This window comes from Cucurbita moschata, unplaced genomic scaffold, assembly GCF_002738365.1.
Source record: "Cucurbita moschata cultivar Rifu unplaced genomic scaffold, Cmos_1.0 Cmo_Scf00022, whole genome shotgun sequence".
In the NCBI taxonomy this organism is placed as follows: Eukaryota; Viridiplantae; Streptophyta; class Magnoliopsida; order Cucurbitales; family Cucurbitaceae; genus Cucurbita; species Cucurbita moschata.
The window spans coordinates 560,716-581,134 of record NW_019268538.1 but is presented as its reverse complement, the minus strand read 5'-3'; the positions used below and the strand labels follow the sequence as shown (position 1 = coordinate 581,134).

The following is a 20,419-nucleotide window of genomic DNA, read 5'->3' as shown; positions in this document are numbered from 1 at the left end:
TTTTTTTTTTTTTTTTTTTTTTTTTTTTTTTTTTTTCCCTTGTTTCTTTGGATAGGAAACATCCCATCAGATAGGGAAATTGCCAATCGTGATCTTATTAGCAGGAGGAAGAAAAATTGTGACCATGAAGCGCAGTAGCAATTGATTTTCCATAGATAAGTGAAAACAACAAAGAACTCGATCAAATGGGTCCTCTCTTTTTGAATTACCTGTATACAAATAATTGCAGCAACCCGAACCTTGCCATTCTGGATGATGTCAGTATCTCTTACTTGCCCATCACTGTCATGATCGGAATCTGAAGATATCAAATCACAGTTAAAAGACTCTCCAGCCGTTGAACTTGGAGAATTTTGAACATTGCCCAGCTTCTTATTTAAATTTTCTCTTCTACGCAAGTGTGGGGGCCTATATGCACTATGATTTGTCCTTTTTGGATCTTCCTTGGTACTAGTCAAACTAGGTTCTTTCCCTTGATTACCAACTGAACAAGTAAGTAGGGGTCTACTAGAAAAGCCATAGGCAAAGAACATACGCAATGCTGCTACAAAAGCTGACACCTGAAACAAATAAATTAGGTAAAAAAAAATTCTCCAGTAAGTAAGCATTCTCAATCAGATCAATTTAGGTCTTGAAGTGTAGCTTTATTTCTTACATGGTCAGAAAGGGAGCATTTGGGTTCTGCTATAACCAAATGAAGACATCTCAAAAGAGATAGATAATACCTGCAGAACAGAAAACACCAAGGCATGAAAAGGATGACTAATTCGAAAATGTGCTAAGATAAGGAATTACAATTTCTCATTAGGGACGAGGATAAAGATAAACAGTAAGCAAAACACTGTAACTCTAATAAAGCCAATGAAATGGCTGTTACCTGGGTAAATGATGTAGGCCATGGAGACTTAATTGTAAATTATATATGCTCGTCATTAGTTTTTCTATTTTAATTGATAAATGAGAAATCATAAAACGATAAGAAAACAAAACATGACTCTGTAGAGAGTCCAAAAAGAAACACGCACCGCGGATTAACATTCCCCCTTTCCAAAAGTACAGCAAGAATTACAAAAGAAAACTGCCCAAATCATTACCAGGAAAAAGAACAAGCAAACACCAACCAAACTAGAATTGTACATCGAAACAATTAGAAAAATAACATGGAAAACACAGAAGGGAAGCATCATCCTTCGCAAAGTCCAATCTTTCATAACAATGTAAAGATTTTCCTTCAAAGATTCTTTAGTTCCTTCCAAAAAAAAATGTCCAAAGAAAGTTTTTACAACAACCCCCAAAAAAAATTAGCTTTATTCTACAACAACAGCAGTTGGAAGATATTCTCCTTCGATGTTTAATCCAAAACCCAAGCCATATAAAACAGCTTTGATACTAGTAGGGAGTAAGAATTAGTTAGGGTAGTTAGTTTTGAATGGTAATTTGTTAAAGACTAAAGCTACTCCCAAAGCCCACACTACAATGTACAAAGATTATAACTCCATGGTTGGATTTATCTTTTCTTTTTCCTATTAATTAAAAGCAGCAGACATTAATGACTTGTACAGAAGCTGCCTATATGCCTGAACCTTTTTTCTTTTTTTTCTTTTTTTAGGTAAAGGAAACAAAACTTTTCACTAACATAATGAAATGAGACTAATGCTTGAAAATACAAAATCCCCAATGAGAAACAGGAAGAAATAACAATAAGAAGCAACTACAACTGAAAGTGAGCACAAGCCAAACAAGACAAAAAGTCTAATTCTACAAAAGCACCCTAAAGAAGCCATGAGCCGACTTAAACCAAAATGAACGAGCCAAAGGAGCTAAAATCAAACAAAAAGCTGACAAGAGAGAATTTTCCACACCAGGCGAAAGTACTCTTAAAATGGCACCAGGAGGAACATGAAAACCTAAATGAGCCAGGAAACACCTCTTTGGAAAACCATAAAGCAAATCAAAGAACCAAAAGGCAAGACCCCAAATCGATTGGGACTTCAGATTTCCTGACAGCCACAAAAATTCCATGAAATTGCCATCGATTCTGATCAAACGAGGCAATCACCATTAAACTATAACTTCCGGAGGTCAAGTCGGAATTATCAGAGCATCGAAGACCACAAACCTCAACAAGAGAAGAGAAGTTGGCTGGAATTAAAGGAGAGGACACTGGTGTTGCTCCTGCATTAGGCTATGTTACAATTAACCCGTTGGCTTCATTTGGAAATAGATTATTTAAGCATTTGGAATTAAATCATCTGATAATAACTCTTGTTGCTTTGATTCCTCTATAAGAAGCGTGTCTTCCTAACTGCTTAGACTTACATTAGATTCCTCATCAGATTCAAGTTGATAAAGCTACTCTAGGAGAAGGGGAATTGGAGAGGCCCTTAATAAACTGAACGTCTGAACTAGGAAGAGAGAGAATTGATTGCTTAAAAGAATTGGCAGGAATCAAAGACTGATGTTGGTTTGAAACAATATTATGAGGCACTATCGAGTGTGAAGAGGAAATCAATTGACAAGTACAAGATTCCTTCAAAGTATCATAATTAACCTCTGAGTATTCGAGGATAACAAGGGCTTCTTTCTTGCGTGAATAATGAAGAGGGAAGGCTTTTAGAAATCTTGGATTCACCTCATTAGTACTCGGTGTGGTTTTAGGAGATGAAAAATTCTGGAGAATTCCCAATGAAAGCTTAGCTTCTTCCTATGACTATTCTTGTGGTAAAATATCATCAATAGAAGAGAGAGGATCAGCCACATAAGAACTGACAGCAGTAATTCCATCATGATCAGTGGAATTGATAGTTTTTAAGGCATCCGGATCTTTCAAATTAGGAAGCAAATCATGCACTAAAGGTGACTTTGATCCAACAGCTACTACATTCAACTTGTCTTCATACGACAAAATAAATTCTTCATCTTCCATAACTTTTTTAATCCTCCTTAAAGCTACCAAAATTGAAAAAAAATCTGTAAACGATAAATCACCATGAAGTAAATTACTCAAACTCGGAGTTTCAACGGAAGCTATATCACCAAGTCAAAGAAAGAAATTTCAAGTATTACCATCCATTACAACAACAATGTTTGCTGGAACGAAGCCACATATGTTCTACTTTAACTAAATACTTGGGCAGCTGAAGTATCTAGGAAATTAAGGGTTTGGGAGGCAATGTTGACTAAACCACCAAAATTTTGCCATATAGCTCCAAAGAAGGATTGTTTCCATATTCTGAAGGTAAGTTTTTCACTGATATCCAACCTCCATAACTTTAATAAACTCCAGATGAGAGTGATTCTTATTAGACCAATGCTCAATTTTCAAGTGAATGTTTGCCGAAAAACCTCCACTTACCATCAAATTTTAATTCTGAAAATCATCATCAATCATCACCAAGGCCTTATCATTCATTAAAGGATTAATAGAAACATTCCACCGAAAATAATCTTCTAAGGAATTCTGAACTCCCTTCCAAGAGTATGGTCAAGCAACCAATATACCACCAAATAGAGTTAAAATTCAATTCCACCACTTCCATTTCTTTTCCTATGCAAAAAGAAGCCTTAGGGGAGTGAACTTTGGTCGTCATGTCTGATGAGTTGTGATTCTAAAAATAACTTTAGTTTTGCTTGATCTCTTCTACATAGCTTCTTGAAATTTTCTCGTGAGCATCTGACCCATCTCAAGAATTTCCTACTACCTTCAACTGATGAGAAATTTTATATTCTAATTGCGTCTTGTTCTCAAAGTTAAAAGGAAATCACTTACCATTTCCCATAAGACCATCCATCCTTTTTATCAATGTCAGTAGGAAGTTGCACAAGTTTTCTTCCTCGTAAGGAAGGCCAAACAGAACCTTCAAAATGTCAACCAAAAGATGATCTGAATTTAGAAAACAAACAACCTCAAAATCATCCTTGAACATTCAAAATGTCAACCAAAAGGTTATCTGAATTTAGATAAACAAATGACCACGAAATCATCCTTAAGTTTCTTCTAAAAGAATTAATGAACTAGATTTTGCAGTAAATCAATCACAGCACATTCGAACCAACAAATGAGAAGGATTAAAAGAAAAAATGTGTCCGATTACTTCCCATTTCTTCACAGAAATTATAGCACTTTCACCCCAAATACTGAAGAAGATACTTCGATGCAACAATAATTAAGAAACAAGTGGAACAGGACCACCAAAATCTAGGTGATCAGAGAACAGCGGAAGGCAGCAGGGTGCAGTGGTTAAAGGCGACTGCGGCAAACTGAGTCTAGGCAAAGGGAAGGCTAGAGTTTTTTTCTTTGTCAGCATCTCACGAGAGCCAAAATCTTTGGTGCTCCACAGGATCGAGTGCTTCAAATGAAAGGTCCGTTTGAACCAAATATTGCAACAGTTTTTCATAACAATAATAAAATCGATAGCCCCTTCGCAGCTAAAGCTCCACAAAAGTGAAGAAAAGTTGTGTAAATTGAGGACAGCAAACCAATAACATGTAACCCATTCACTGTTGCAATATCATTATCATGTTGCAATATCATGTAAACCAATATCATGTAACCCTCAAGTTGGAATCAAAAGATGGCTTGGAGAAAATATCATTAAGACTCAAAACTCTCGAGGAACAGTCCATCTTACATAAGAAATAACCAGAGGCTTTTTAAATAAACATCAAGACTATTAACAACCAAAAGAAAAACAGCAGGAAAATTACAGCAATTAAACTAAAGCCAAAGGATCCAGCTGACATAACAATCCACAAGTAATTCAAAAGTAACAAATCTCTTTGTAAATGATGAAAACTGAACGATAATGCATTGCTCACTGTATACCTGGACATCACCTTGTCTTCAACGAGTAGGCTATTAGATGCCAAGAAATCCATCAATTTTCTAATAACCTATAGGCAAAAGAAACAAGCTCAACATGTTATATGCAGTGTTGAAGGTTATCATGCTAGCTAGAAATATTCTACATTCATATCAAAAAAATTTAGGCAACTATGACAGCAAGCATTCCCTCAAACATTATCAACCACACATAAAACACTAGTCAATATCTCTTGGTACTTCAGAATTCAACTTTGAGCACCTGGCTAATCGAATTGCAGCCTTTCTTTTCAAGGAAACAATACTTTCGATTAAAGTAGCGAAAAGCTACAAAATATGGTACTCCTTTTAGAAGAAAAAAATGAACGAAGATACAAGCAAGTGAAAAAAAAAAACATCTGCCTGAATAAAAGAACGATACAGGCCCTAAAAACTTGAAAAGGAGCTTACAAACTCAAACCAACCACACTAACAAGAAATTAACAGAAAAATTGAAGCCATCTTTTTAGACAAAAGATTAAACCTTTGTGAGATGGGAAGTGAGGGTCAGCTCAAAGGGAGTGAAGTTCGTGGTTCCTAAAAATTAAAGGGCCTCCCTTTTATCTTAAAATATTGTAATTATTACTATCTCATTGTTAATCATAAGCAACATTCCGTTGCCCTCGCATTGAATTGATGCCGTAATTAAAATCATTACCTTTCATACTCTTTTTTTATAATGAAAGTTCAATTTGTGATCTTAAAAGGGAAAGATCCAATAAAGGGAAAGAGGGGTGGAGACTTTACGAGTGATGATAAATTTTAGTTGGTGAAATGGTAACCCTAGCCAATCGGATCTAAGAACCCTCATAATGCTCATGGATGTGCAAACCCCTAAACCACAAAAGCTAAAATCCCAAATTGAGTTGATTTCATTCCAAATGATTAAAAACCCTTGAAAATTTGACCTAAGAATCTTATAGAAAAATAATACCTTTAGATCTAAATATTCAAGAACTCCAAAATGATAAGGAATCATCCAAGGGAAAGTAAGATTCAAATTATCTTGTTAATCGAATATCTCAAGGCAAGAACACTTGTTTGAGATTCGAATCACTCCACAAACAAGATTGATTAAGTCAAGCTGGAATGATTATAAGCATGTAACCTAAACTATATAGAATTGCAAAGAAAATTAGTCCTTGACTAAAAGAGAGCACAAATGCTTTACTACTACATTTTTCAAGTTTACTTTATAAAAACAATATACATGGCTTTATATAGCCCCCACAAGAAAACCATTGACTTCCATAAGTCATTTCCAGAGTTGTAACTTTCATACTTTATGACCATAATTAGTCACTATGTAAATATGCAAACTTAAAGTAAATAAAAAGTCTTAAACTATATTAACGAATCACCATAACTCTAGATTATCATCCACCCAAAATTTGTAACTATCCAAGAATAAATGAAGCTTGATTCTTCTTTATATGGAATGAATTACAACTTGAGTTTATCTTGTGGTAGTTTGAACAACATTTTTTTCACATCTTCCTTAAATCTTCCTTAAAGTTCATATTGCATGATTGAGATGTCTTGGTTCATATTGCATGATTGAGATGTCTTGGTTCATATCAGTTCGTGTTTGAGATGTGATTTTGTAATTTCTTTTGTGATTTTGTTGACACTTTGTTGTCAACAGGCTCATAACCCAACTCTCTTTTCTTGATAGATTCCCTACCCCCACACTTAACCTAGCCAGATTCTGAACATTTGATCACTTACTCATCCTACTAGACTTGGAGACATCATACATTGTTGTCAAACTATCCAGGCTAACAATGGCATCAAGGAATCATCACCAACAACTGATTTAGTAATCCTATTCCTGTGTTGGTTCATAAATATTTCAATAGTTAGCTTCTTAACTGTTCCTAGAGTGTAGAGACTAAACACTATTTCCTTACTGGCTGACTGCCTATATATTGCTTGCAAATCATTCAAATTGAATATGTTCCACTTGTTACAAATACATATATGAAAAACTACAAATGTAAGAGAATTGTTTCTACCTGAATTGTTGACTTCCAAACATCAACTGGGAAATATGACCCCAGACTTGTGATGGCCTGACTAAGTAGATCAAAGGCTACAGCCTGAACATCCCATAAACTGTTGCATTTGGTAACATTTTTCACAATTTCAGCGGTATAACCATGTCTAATGATTGAACTTGACGAGGGAAATATTGCTGATTGAGAGCCAGCAATCACAGAAAGCAAAAACTTTGAGAGCTGGATATCTTCTGCTGGTAAAAATTTGCGCTGTTGTGAACAGACAACGTAGCTGCAAAAAGAGAGAATTTTTTAAGGAACCAGGAAAAGAAAATTAACTAAAAGCAGAAAGAAAATATCCAATACTAAGAGGATAAAAACAATGTGCACAATTGATCAAAAGTCCATACAAGGGGAACACTACAAAATACAAGCACCAAATCATAAACAAACAACAACTTTGGGATTCTTTAATCAAAGAAATCCCAAGAGAAGCTATGAAGTGAATTCAACCGAATAGCAGCTATAGCATCCCATATATATTCAAAAATTACGTTGTTTCTCTTTCCACGTGCATCAAAAAGATAATTAGAAAATCACAATGAAAATTATTTTTTTCCCTTTATTCAGCTTTATGAACTCTTTCTCTCTCTCTCAGCAATGAAAACGTGTCAACACTTTGAAAAGTAACCAGCGTAGCTTACCATAAATCCTGAGTTTATACACGAAGAGTTGGCAAATGAAGAAAACAATTAGAACAAACCACATTCTTCTCACCTTTGCCACACAAACAACATATCCAAATTAACAAGCAAGATCTAGGGATCCTTGAGACAGAGAGAGAGACCATCGGTAATGATTGAATGTCCAGTGCATCCAGAACATTAAAAAATAAAATAAAATCTGCACTCTTGCAAAGTAGTGAATAAACGGTATTTTCTGCAGTGTTTAGGTCAAAGAGTTTAAAGTTTGCTTCACTCTCAACAAATGACAAAGCAAACAAAATTTCCCCTGTTCCACCATATAGATCACAAAATTCAATAAATTTACTCAAATGAGCAAACATGACTTTTGGCCCAAATGACAAAATGCTGGCCTAGTGTGTAGAAGTGGAAGCAGCAGAGTACTATTTCCCCAAGCTAGCAGGAGAGAAAAGGGAAGCTAACCTTACAATCTCCAAAGATTCCGAGACGGTCCTTATTTGAGCATAATTTCCTGGAATATGAAGCTTTCCAAGTATGCATTGGATCGCGTCTCCAAAATATTGAAGAAGCAGGTTCCAAGAGGAAGAACTAAATTCAAGAACAACTTGATAAGAAATACCGTGGATCTGCATTGGGTGCAAGAATATTAATAATTAGAGAAAACGAAGATTTCAGAAGAGCAAAGGCAGGGAAAAAACAACGTTAAGACAGCAAAGGTTCAAGAATGTTTATATAAAAAATATGCACTACTCGAATTCCTCATCATTTAGGAATGTATCTTTTTTAGCAAATACTACATTGTACGTAATCATATACCTTGATGACATTGATCTAGCAGGCTGCATATCTATGAAATATGTTCAATGTTTGTTGCACATATTTTCTCAATGACTTTAAATGCAAATTATCTTCCATATACAGTGAAATTTTCCACTATACTTGATTGTAAGTGAATCAATAGATCTTCCCCACTTAATGTTCAACTTTCACATTCATAGTTATTACAATGAAGAAGAATGAAACTAGATCGACAATACAAATTTTGCATCTCTAATAGTATTTAGGCTGAATTTTGCATTTTGCATCTCTACAAAATGAACCGAATTAAGCTTTGACCTCGCCCCAATTATATTTTCTCAAGAAGTGGCTTCCTAGCGTTGACGGAGTCTTCTCCACAAAATTTTTGTTGATGGATATGGGGGAAAAGGTAGAAGCAATAAACCTCACACTAGCAAAGACAATATGGAAAAGAAATCACCCTGAAAAATGTGAAGTTTTTCCTATGGAAGATGGTACATAAAGCCATTAGCACAAGTGAAGACCTAAAAAAAAAAGTCTACATGACTCTATTTCCAAATTGATGCCCATTATGGAGGAAAGATAATGAATCACAAAACCACTTGTTTATGCAATGCACATATACTTATAAATTCTGGGCAAAGATTCTCAATATCTTCATATGGCATCTCACTTTCCTTGGGAGGTATATTGGACATGGTCTTAACATATCACCCTCACAAAAATGCAAAAACTATACTATAGACAAACCTCATTGTGGTCTTCTTTTGGAAACTATGAAAAAAAAAAAAAAAAAAATCGGAGAGTGTTCACGAAAAAGACACGACTACTAAACTCTTTGCAAATGTTGTTTACCACGCATTTCTTGGTGTAAATTGTCTAATACTTCTGCTTCCTATAGTCATACTTCTCTCGCTGTAAATTGGTAAGGTCTTTTGTAAGTAACATGAATAACATGTCCCTTTGGCAAATTGCAAATGTCAATGAAAATTGTCTCTTATCAAAATATATATATAGATTATATAGTATTTTGGTATTTGACGATCAACTTGCATCGTGTCCAGTATAGACTATCTATTACTCAAAACATTCACCGATTAACTGAAGATTTCAAATCCCATAACCAAATAATATTTGCATTCTCAAAAGTACTGGTCGATAAAAAGATAATTGTCAAATTGTTGGGGACATTCTTCACAGAAGCACGAAAATTGACTAACAGAACAAACTTCCCAATTTCATCATTCAGGCTCTACCCTGAGGAAATAGGTCCGAAAGAATGTAAAATAAAAAATAGAAATCGAAAATGTGAATTGCACCAGATGTATGATGTCCGAGAAGAGAAGGGCAACGTCGTGCACGGAGTCGGAAGCAGGAGTAGCCACTTCTAAGAGAAACAGCAGATCTGATGAAACCTATGCACACACACAAAAAAACGATAACCATGCATTTTTTAAGAACCTCGATTAATATGCATAGAAAAGGGGGAGAAATCATACTTCGGGTGGAGGAAGGTAGTGCGCGGCGGCGATTAAGCAGTCGGAGTGGGAGAATATGGTGTCGTAAAGAAGTTGGGAAATTGAAGTTGAAGAAGAGATCGATTCATCTCTCAGAGTAAGAAACGCCGTCCTCCACGATCTCACTGAAGATGCTGAGGACGATGACGGCGCCGCCATCCTCGACGATTGGGCTGCAACTCTTCAATTCCGGCGAGTTAGTCCGGATGAAATTAGTGTCAATATAGATATTAAAAAATTAAAATAGTTCTTTAAATTAAAAATAAATAAATAAATAAATAAATAAAAATGTTACTGCTATTCACACTCATATTTGGAGTGTGTTTTCTCAAATATAAATTTCCTAATTTTATAAATCCATAAATTTTTAAATTTATATATAAATTTTACAATTACTTAGTAGATGATTGAAATTTTAATTTTATATCTATCATATACATAAAACTTTTTAATTTATGTTGACCCATTCAACATTTCTACCCTAACATAAGCTTAAAAGTTTTGGATATTAATATACCTACAATTTAATTTTATATCTAAAGACCATTTATTTATTTTTTAATAAATATATTATACACGAAAATGTACTTTTTAAAAATTTAAATTTACTCTAGACAAAATTCAACGTTTAAGAGTTTATTGAATATTTTATAAAATTCATAAACCAAATAAATATAAACAACAAAGTTTAATAAACTAAAACTGCAATTAAATAATTATCTATTGTATAAATATAAATAGACAGTGTTAAAGAGGTTATATGTCATTTACGTTTAATATTCAAAGTTTTTGTATATTTTATTTTATATTATACCAGTCGTTAAACTTATTTTACATCAAATTTATGTTGAAGATTATTGGGAGTGAGTCCTACATTGGTTAATTTAGTGGAAGATCATAGAGGAATAGTATCTTTATTTGTACTAGACTTTTTTTGGGAAGCCTAAAACAAATCTATACTTAAAATGAACAATATCCTATTATTGTGGAAAGTCGTAATTTCTAAAGGTTAATAAACATTTTAATACATTTTTTTTGTGTGGATAATATCATACCGGTGGAAAGTTGTAATTTCTAAAAGTTAATAAATATTTTCAAACATTTTAATACATACTTTTTTGTTTACTTATAAAATTTAAAATCGCGTTCCTTTTTTTAATCGATTGGGACTCCACCAAATCCACCCTCCCATTTGATGTCCAACGTCCTTGTTGGCACTTGTTCCTTTCCCCAATCAATGTGGGACACTGCCAAAATCCACCTCCTCTGGGGCACAACGTCCTTACTAGCACACCGCCTCATGTCTACCCCCTTCGAAGAACAGCGAGAAGGCTAACACCGCCTCATGTCTACCCCCTTCGAGGAACAACAAGAAGGCTAACACATCGTCCGGTGTCTGACTCTGATACCATTTGTAACGCCCCATGTTTACAACCAGCAGATATTATCCTCAAGATTTTAAAACGCGTATGTCAGGAGAAGGTTTCCACACCCGTTTTGGTGGGAAATCACAAATTAAGAAATATATAGTGAAATATTAATATTAGAGTGTATTGCATACCACTCTATCAATTAAAATTTTAAAGTATTCATAAATAAATTAATTTAAATAAAAAATCGAAGGGATAAATAAGAGGGAGGTAAAAACGAATTCTACCCCGTTTGGGGGAGAAGTAAAAACGCATTTACCTTTGAGGAAAAGTCCAAAATTTGGGCACACAAAAAAGGAGACAGTTACAGAATGATTTTATTTTATCCTTTTGCCATTTTAAACAAAATTGAATTTTTGTTTCTAAAAGAAAGAAATAAATCTGTGGACGCAACGTTTATGTCCCACTCCCGAAAGCACACACCACACTGTTGAGCTGAAACACAGCATCAAAACGTCACACGTTAGCCACCTTGTCAGAGCTTACGTGGCGCCTCATCCACACTCCAAATTACCCAATTAACAATAAATAATTTTATTTTTTTTACCATTTCATTTAACAAAATTAACAAAATAATCATCTGGATGATTGAGTCCCTTTCCATTTTTGTCTGTTCTGCATGTCTGCGCCTCAATTTCCAAAGATTCTGCTACTTTCTAAAAGTTTTTCTTTTTTTTTAATAGTAATTTAATACTTTTTTTTAAATAATAAATTCTTTTAATTTATTTTTACTATAATAGTTTTTCTTTTAAAATTCAGTCATTTTTTCAAATAGTAAATATGATTTTACCATTTTATTATTTATTTGTAATTAACAAAATAATCTGGAGATTAAATTAACAATTTAATATTATTTCTGGTACCAGTATTGTGTCGCTGGAATTTGGTAAATTCGAAAATTTATCAGAAAAATTCCAGAGCAAAAAAAAAAAAAAAAAGCTCAATTCGAACTACTATCAAACAGCTACGCCAGAGTACTAATCTAAGCTCAAGGGCCACCATGGCGGCCGCCGCGCTCGGAGGATGACGGCGAGGGAGGGAGGTAGCTACGGCGGCAAGTCGGACAAGAAGAATGCAAAATCAACCACTTTTGAATACACTGAACATGAAATCCGTGCTTGCAATTCGTCAATACTCGAATTTCTTCCCCTTCCGAGAATTCCGTCAAGCAAATCGTACACTCCGCCTCCGCACCGGCGAGCTTTGACTTCATCTCCGCCGTGAATACCAACGCCGGAGCCATTTTCAACTTGTCCACCAACGTCGGCTTCGCCGTTCCATCCTGAAGTTCCTCCTCCTGTTGACTATCAGACGGATCATGATTGGCGCTGCGACGGAGGAAGCAGCGGATGGCGGTGTTGAGAGCGAGAGCACAGATGAGTCCACAGAGAAGGAGGATGACGACGACGGCGGCGTTGGCTTCGAAGTCTTTGGAACTGGAGTACGGCCGCCATGTACAGGGATGGTGATCGTGGCACGGCGGCGATTGCGGTGGCTGGAGGGCCACAGTGTCGTCGGCGTCTAAAGGAGTTGGCCGCATTCTCTCTCTCTCTCTTCAGTTCTGAAAGGAAGTTTATTTAGTGAGTTGCAGAAGATGAAAGAAAGAGACTATATAAAAAATATGTGGCTAAGATTTCCTCATTTAACTGCTCTCTTTTTTTCCTACGTGGCATATTAATTTTGAGGCATTTTTCTTCTTTATCTTATACCAAACTTTACATTATTCTATTTTTTAAAAAACATTATTTGGATTTAGGATAAGTGGGAGTGGATCTTAGTTAATTTAGTGGAAGATTTTGGGTTTATAAGTGAGAAAATTTATCCCATTGGTATGAGACCTCTTTGGAGCCCAAAGCAAATCTACTAGAATTTATGGTCAAAGTGGATAATATCATACCATTGTGGAGACTCGTGATTCTTAAATACAAATATGTATATTCTCATAAATTTATATTTAATCGTTTTTATTATTTTGTTATAAGGCGTAATTTTCAATGGTCTAAACAAGCCTATTAGTAAAATCAATGACAGATTTGATCAAATACGTATACATAACAAGTCTTATAATTACATATTATGAACATGCGAAAGTATTTCTTTCATAAGTAGCAACTGTTTGTCTGATATCCCATATAGATTAGATAAAGGAACAGTATTTATAAGTGTGAAAACCTCTCTCGTGTGACACAGTCCAAATGAGAAAAATGAGAGGTGATGATATTAAAGAAATGAAAGAAACCGATGGGCACTTATTTTGGAGGTATTGAATTGAGTGTCAAAGATTGTAGAAAGACGTAGACTCTTCTAGTGTCCCCACACCATTAGCCCCACCATCATTGATCGGTCGGCATCGGCATCTGCATGCAGCTTCCCGGCCGCCATAATTTTCGTCACCCTTTTCTCTTTCCATCATTTCCTGCCTTTTAATTGGCTTACAAAATCAGTGCCACGTAATAATTTGTTTTATTTTCACTTTTTGGAGTTTAGAATTTATTTTATCATACAGACAAAAGTTTGAATTATCAACTACTTTAATGGGTCGAATTAAGAAACGTTTTGAAATAAAACTCTAGATTCGAGTAGTGTGCTACGTCTGTTTGGTTGGTGAGTTGAATTTAGAGATGGGCACGTGATAGAAAAGTCGTTCCTATCTCCATTCCTTCACCCATTTCATTTCTCAATTCTTACGAAATTATCCTATTTAATTTTATAGAAATCGGGATGAGGATTCTCGATCGAGTTTTTAATGTATATATTTTTATTTTTTAGTCATATTTTTTTTTAGTTAAAATTAGGTGTAAAAAATACTCGTTAAATTAACAAAAAATTGCACAGATTCATCCTAAGAGACCATGGGCTCAGCCCAACAGCTTTATCGGAAGGAATTAAGCCCAAGAGACCATACGTTTCACTTCACATCACAATCACTCAATCCAAACGAACCGGATCGGTTCGGTTGGAGCGGCATGAACCGATCTCCATCATAATTCACAAGTGAAGAAAAACCCTGCGTGTCTAATTCTGTTCGTTCGTCGTCGACTCTCTTCGAATCTCAGTGCCTTGGCGGCAGCGGGGTACCAGTGCAACAGCGCGCAGTTGTAGCCATAGACGAATAGTGGGAGAATTTTGTACCACGAAGTAGCGCGGTAGACTAGCATCAGATATGTGGTGGCTTCGCGGTATTCAAACAATTAGAAATGCAGATGGAGGTGGAGGTTCTGCTGGCCTTGTTTTCAGCACATTCACGAGGTATTTCTCGAGGTCGCGAGCAGAGAATCTTAGGAAAATCAATCCCAAGTTGACCCCTCAGGAGGCTTCTTTGGTTGCTCAAGATCTCTATGGTGTCGTCAAGCAGCATGGACCGCTCACAGTTTCCAATGCTTGGATTAAAGCCCAGGTAGGTTTTCTTCACCCTCTGTTACATTTCATCGCTTATTTTCTTTCATTTCGAAGTTGGATGATGGTTATCGAAACTGCAGCTTATGGACCGCTCAAAGTTGCTTGATCTAGGTTAGCTCTGCAGCCACATTAGTTTAAGTCTGATATTGCGTCTCAATCTGAATGGGGATACGCTTTTGAGTTGAAGTGACCTGTCTTTTAGATGAATGTTCATTCACTTATTGAAGAATGCTTACCAAGTCATTCGGCTGGAGCATATAGATTACTTCATTCAAAACGCCATTAAGAAACGAATTACTAATATCTAGCTACCCAAATTAGCGACCATTTTTCAAAGCAATACTAATTATTAGTTAGGCAAATGAGAAGTTTTTGAGTATTTTTGACGAAACTCTTCTGCAACAAACAAGCTTTGTTCCCTTGAACACTTACTACCGCATGTAGTTTTATATTGAACACCCGTTTGTTGCTGTTTCCTAGAGATGCTCAGGAGGAGCAGTGGCGATTGAAGTGGGTTAGAATGAGTAGCCCAGCGGGACCAACCATCTTGGATTGGCTCCATAAAAAATAGGTACCTTCAGCATGTGTCACTGGTACTGTCCCAAGTGTGCTTGTTGTCCTATTGACACCCCTCTGCTCACACCACCTTCCTTTACTCTCTGTAATGTATTCTTCCATTGGCACTTTTCCATAAGCCTCCTTGGTCTTCTCTTCTAGGATAGATACTTCCTATTTCCAAATTCCCTTTAGTTTCGTAATCATCTTTGTCACCATGTTAAACTCCTCCTTGATATGAACAAGTTTCATCTCAATGGTACTCTATACTCTTATGATATTCCCTTCCACGACATCTAGATCTAGTCTTGTCTTCATTTTCTTTCATTAGTAAGCATTTCCTAGAACCACACTAATCTAGCACTACTTGTGGTTAACACCTAGAAGGGTATTTTCCTTCTTGCATCAGGTATCCCAAAAGGACATCATATATGGACTCTTTTCTGCCAAGTTAATTAGTTCAAGAACACCATCAAGTACATCATGCATCCAACTTGCTAGTTTTCGTTCAGTTTCTTTCTGTGCTATGTATGCATAGTAGTGGCCTATCGAAACCTTTGAAAGAGTGGAAATATTCCCTTCAATCAAATTGAAGACATTTCAATAACGTACCAAAAGGATCTTTACTGGAGCTTTGAACTTCTTGAATATGGCGAAAGCTTTAGACTTGACTCTGACAGGATAGGCCCAGGTAAATTACCAAAGTCACAAAGCAAACGAATTAAAAAATTATAGCCTTCTTTGAAAGGGATGTGTGTAGGTCCTCAGATATCAATATGCACTATTTCGAGAGGATAAGTGGTGTATGAGAAAGAGGGAGATAAGGTAGTATTGCAGTAAGTGGAAACTTCAGACTTGACTGTGTGGGGAAAGATGTAGGTAAATGTAGCTAAGTCATCAAGGAAATGAATGAAAGACTTAATAGCTTCCTCAGAAGGAGATATGAGATAAGCGCTGGCCGCCAAATATCAGTACACTCTATTTCAAGAGGATAAGTGGACGAGTGAAACGGAGGTGAGGCAGTGTATGACACTTCCCTTCTTTTGTCAGGCATGACATGGAACAGTATCTCCTTTAACTGAACAATCAAGAAACAAGGTCATGGCTTTCAAGAAACAAGGTCATGGCTTTCTTAATTACTCTGAAAGTCGTGTCCCAATTGTAACTGTAAGTGCCGCCAGTAAAATTGGATATATTCAAAGACAAACCAACAACTAATATCAACAATAGAAGTGTAACAGCTTAAGACCACCGGTAGTAGATATTGTCCGCTTTGTCCCGTTATGTATCGCCGTCAGCCTCACGGTTCTAAAACGCGTCTGTTAGGGAGAGGTTTCCACACCCTTACAAAGAATGCTTCGTTCCTCTCCCCAATGGATGTGGGATCTCACAATCCACCCTCATTCGAGGCCCAGCGTCCTCGTTGGCAATTGTTCGGTGTCTGGCTCTGAAACCTTTTGTAATAGTCCAAACCCACTGCTAATAGATATTGTCCGCTTTGGCCCATTACGTATCGCCGTCAGCCTCACAGTTTTAAAACATGTCCACTAGGGAGAGGTTTCCACACTCTTAGAGGCCCAGCATTAGAGTCAGACAGCGGTTGGTGTGCCAACGAGAGATACAAATTTCACACGAGAGTGAAAAAAGTACAAAAGGGATAATTAAAAAAATAACTTAAACATGCCCCAACGTTGAACAAAGAACATAGTTGTTGTGTATAAAAAGTTCCAATAGGATTCTTACTTTTGAAATTGGATCATTGGAATATATCTTATAGAAGCCAATGATGACTTAATCCATCATGTCTGTGACATGGGAAGGCCGTAGGAATATTTATTACATATAGAAATTGTGCACCGTTCATCAGCCCTCGTGAAAAGCAGTGAATTGAATTGAATTTTATGGCCCTTCTATCTAATACTGCTTTTCATATCAGGAATCTGGCGTGGGTGGATTGAACAGCAAAACACACATGAAGCTGTTGCTGAAATGGATGAGGGGAAGGAAGATGCTGCAGCTTTTCTGCAACCAAGTTGGTTCGAACAAGAAATTTCTGCTCGCCACGCCCGATGATCCTCGAGCAGAAGAGTTGAAGAGTGCTTCAGAACCAGTAGTCCAGAGACGAAAGAAACAGAAGGCACAAATAAGGAGGAGAAAGGCATCGAAATAAACTTTTGCCAACGTCCATGAGTTTACGATGCAGTCGATGGACTACCCTCGGACTTGTTAGTACTGATGGCAGGCTCACGACTTATGACGATGAATTTATGAGTTTCTGCCATTCACTGTTTTCCCCCAAATTTCAACTCTTTTGGGTGTTATGCAAGGTTTCTTTTGAACATTTCACGTTGACTTGGTTTCCATGCATTGACTGACAAACATGCATTTGAATCGTGGTTGATAAAAAATTAAGTCAAATAAAAATCTTGAATTTTTAAAATATGACAAAATTTAAAATCAAATTTATCTCAACAACATATGTTTTTTTCTCATTTTTATTATACCCATTTAATACAAAAACAATATTCCAATTTTGGTTAAAGAGTTTATGGAAATTCATAAATATCAAATTCAAAATCATAACGTTTATCTTTAAAAGAAAAATCAACAATTTTTCTAAATAATTTAATATATTGAAAAATTCTTAGCTTCAAAATTAAATTTATCAGCAAAGAATTGAAAACGGTTTGGGATTTTAGAAAAATGAATTCAAAGAATATAAATTTTTAATTTTTTTTTTAAGATTTGGAAATTGATAAAATAATTTCAAACAATATTCTTTTCATAGAAAAGATAAGCATACTAAAAAGAATACTAACGTATTCAGAAAGGATTCCACAAATCCAGTTCACGGGGTGTTGAGCTCCACGCTCCATCGATTCATTTCTCAAGTGATTGCGTTGTTATGAAAGTCAAATTCTTCCTTCTGCTTCATTTAATCGTTTCTTGAGAGCGATGAGTTCCCATACTTCCTCTGAAGATTGTCTCGGTTGGGCCGCAAGAGATCCGTCTGGATTTCTGTCTCCTTATAAATTCAGTCGTAGGTATGTGATCTCTTAATCCTTTATTGCAACGAGGACACTCAAATTCCTTTTGGTATACCTAGTTGAGTTACTACTGATCGTGTTCTACGTTTTGTTCTGTTTTTCTGAGATCTTGCACCGGGAAATAAAATGCGAATTAGTTTTTGTTGTTCATGATTGTTCTTAACTAAACTAAATACAGTTGCTTCAGATTATGGATGCTAATTAAGTTGTTCGTCATTTCATTGTTTCTCTTGTTCGTCTATGGAGTTACAGAGTTTTCAGTTAAGGCATTTATCTTAGCTACAAACTGGACAATTTATACTTGATCAGTTCCTGTTAGAGTTTCCAGCTTCATGAAGTAGGCTCCCAGTGGCGACATAACCTCCTCTTTATTTCTCTTTTCCCCCTACATGGAGATTTTCACGAGACGATTTTATCCTTAGGAGTTGGAAGATGTGAGGACGATGTCATGTTGGATTCAAATCAAGCTAAATGTCATGCATTTATCTAGAGTAGATAATAGATGAAGACTGCTGTTAACATCCAAGAAATGATTCTAAGATGAAGACTGCTGTTAACATCCAAGAAATGATTCTATGACCATATTATTATTTTATTGCGTAATGTACCTCTCAAGTCACATGATTGTCCATCTATGAAGCCAACTTTGTTCATTACTGGAATTCTGTTTCCATTGACCTGCTCAAGAGGTGTAAATTTGTTCACTGAGAAATGTGCACTAGAAGGTTCATCATATGATATAGGAAGTAAGGACTGAAATGGTCAATGGTGCTCACTGGAATCGGTCACTGATGAAGAGGATAAAGTGTTCCCTCTGGCTGAGCTTTACTGGTTGCCACGACCAAGCATTTCTAGTAGTGTTCTGATACCATATTAAAAATAAATACTGAGAAGTGAAATGCAAATGAACTGTTTATGAATCATAAATGCTCTGAGATTTAAGTATTCAATCTAGCATCAATGACTTACTGATTAACCTCTTGAGTAAACCAAGTCCTGCTTTTCAAGAGGATTACGCATTTAATTTTTTGTATCCTGCAAACTGGTTTTGTTTGATTTTTGAAGTATAGTTATTTTGCGCGTAACTACTGTTTAAGGTACTAGGACTCCTTTAGGGTACGATCCAGTGATGGATTGAAAATCCAGGATTCTAGTTGATCATCATTATGCAGTGTAATTTATTCAGCATTTTTTCATTTATTTGAATCACTTGCAGCCATGATGCTGATCTAAAAATTCTGGACACCCTCCATGTGCCAACTTCTGACGTTGACCTACGTGATTTCATTCACTTTAAAAAACCTGATGAAAATTTCTTCTTATTGATATTTCAGAAATATACTGATTAAGACTTAACCCTACTCTTAACATTGTCAGGGTTCCTGGAGATGATGATGTTTCAATTACAATAACACATTGCGGAATTTGTTATGCAGACGTATTATGGACAAGAAATAAATTAGGAGATTCAAAATATCCTTTGGTGCCTGGGTACGTTAATCTTTCTTTTGATATGACAAGTTCTCATCTTTTTTGAAACTTTTGTAGTGTTTGTCATTAATTGTACAACAGACATGAGATTGCAGGAATTGTGAAAACTGTTGGCGCAAATGTTCACCGATTTAAAGTTGGAGATCATGTTGGGGTAGGAACTTACGTGAATTCTTGCAGACAATGCGAGTATTGTGAAGATGGTCAAGAAGTTTGTTGCACGGGTGGATCCACTAATACTTTTAATGGAATTGATTTTGACGGTACAATTACAAAGGGAGGATATTCTAACTACATAGTTGTCCATGAGAGGTCAGTTCTAACTCCAACCTATTCTCTTTTATTAATCTGATATCAATTTTACACCATTTCTAAACATCAAATTCAAGTGGGAAATTGTTTAAAAATAGCCGATCCTTATGTGATTTAAGCATTGACTTATTTGGTATGTTTTTTTTTTCCTTCTTTCCCTTAAAATTGGTCGAGAATTTTCTCAATTATTTTCAATTCAACTTTCCTAGTCACAAAGCGAATTTCTGGTGTCTTGGGTGGACTATTCCATAGCCTTAAAAGAAGCATCTTCAATAATTGTACGTCTTTTTTTTTTTTTTTTTTTTTTT

The 20,419-nt window shown here is 35.8% G+C and overlaps 4 protein-coding genes across 8 annotated transcripts in view; 2 read left to right on the top strand and 2 right to left on the bottom strand.

Moving 5' to 3' along the window:
• Positions 1-10,131, bottom strand: part of LOC111459349 (HEAT repeat-containing protein 6) — a 31,326-nt gene extending 21,195 nt beyond the window's left edge. For 3 of the 5 annotated variants that reach the window (XR_002713276.1, XM_023102213.1, XM_023102214.1), the window contains exons 1-7: positions 9,860-10,131; positions 9,680-9,775; positions 8,025-8,188; positions 6,877-7,150; positions 4,826-4,893; positions 656-725; positions 210-560 (exon numbers count right to left, since the gene is read on the bottom strand). Coding sequence is in view for 4 of the 5 variants with exons in the window: in XM_023102213.1 (XP_022957981.1) it covers positions 210-560; positions 656-725; positions 4,826-4,893; positions 6,877-7,150; positions 8,025-8,188; positions 9,680-9,775; positions 9,860-10,036 (1,200 nt within the window). In the remaining variant the exon portion in view is untranslated. The remainder of the gene's footprint in view (positions 1-209; positions 561-655; positions 726-4,825; positions 4,894-6,876; positions 7,151-8,024; positions 8,189-9,679; positions 9,776-9,859) is intronic. The other 2 variants (XM_023102211.1, XM_023102212.1) reach the window with 1 other exon arrangement.
• A 2,007-nt stretch (positions 10,132-12,138) lies between these two features.
• LOC111459513 (RING-H2 finger protein ATL79-like) lies at positions 12,139-12,919 on the bottom strand. Its single transcript, XM_023102455.1, has one exon. It carries the CDS (start codon positions 12,845-12,847, stop codon positions 12,296-12,298), a length of 552 nt encoding a protein of 183 aa, XP_022958223.1. The 5' UTR covers positions 12,848-12,919; the 3' UTR covers positions 12,139-12,295.
• A 1,395-nt stretch (positions 12,920-14,314) lies between these two features.
• Positions 14,315-17,613, top strand: LOC111459852. Its single transcript, XM_023102940.1, has 2 exons — positions 14,315-14,704; positions 17,198-17,613. The coding sequence occupies exons 1-2, from the start codon at positions 14,471-14,473 to the stop codon at positions 17,429-17,431; spliced, it is 468 nt and encodes a 155-aa protein (XP_022958708.1). The 5' UTR covers positions 14,315-14,470; the 3' UTR covers positions 17,432-17,613.
• Positions 17,614-18,075: 462 nt separating this feature from the next.
• The window catches only part of LOC111459811 (probable cinnamyl alcohol dehydrogenase 1), a 4,828-nt gene continuing 2,484 nt past the window's right edge, over positions 18,076-20,419 (top strand). The window contains exons 1-3 of the mRNA XM_023102884.1: positions 18,076-18,305; positions 19,686-19,799; positions 19,881-20,111. Of these exons, the coding sequence (XP_022958652.1) occupies positions 18,217-18,305; positions 19,686-19,799; positions 19,881-20,111 (434 nt within the window). The 5' untranslated portion in view covers positions 18,076-18,216. The remainder of the gene's footprint in view (positions 18,306-19,685; positions 19,800-19,880; positions 20,112-20,419) is intronic.

Bases quoted from the DNA above. Each gene is read 5' to 3' on its own strand.
- LOC111459513 (XM_023102455.1), bottom strand. From the start codon at position 12,847: ATGCGGCCAACTCCTTTAGACGCCGACGACACTGTGGCCCTCCAGCCA.
- LOC111459852 (XM_023102940.1), top strand. From the start codon at position 14,471: ATGTGGTGGCTTCGCGGTATTCAAACAATTAGAAATGCAGATGGAGGT. The intron at 14,705-17,197 runs GTAGGTTTTCTT...TTTTCATATCAG, and splicing joins ATGCTTGGATTAAAGCCCAG to GAATCTGGCGTGGGTGGATT.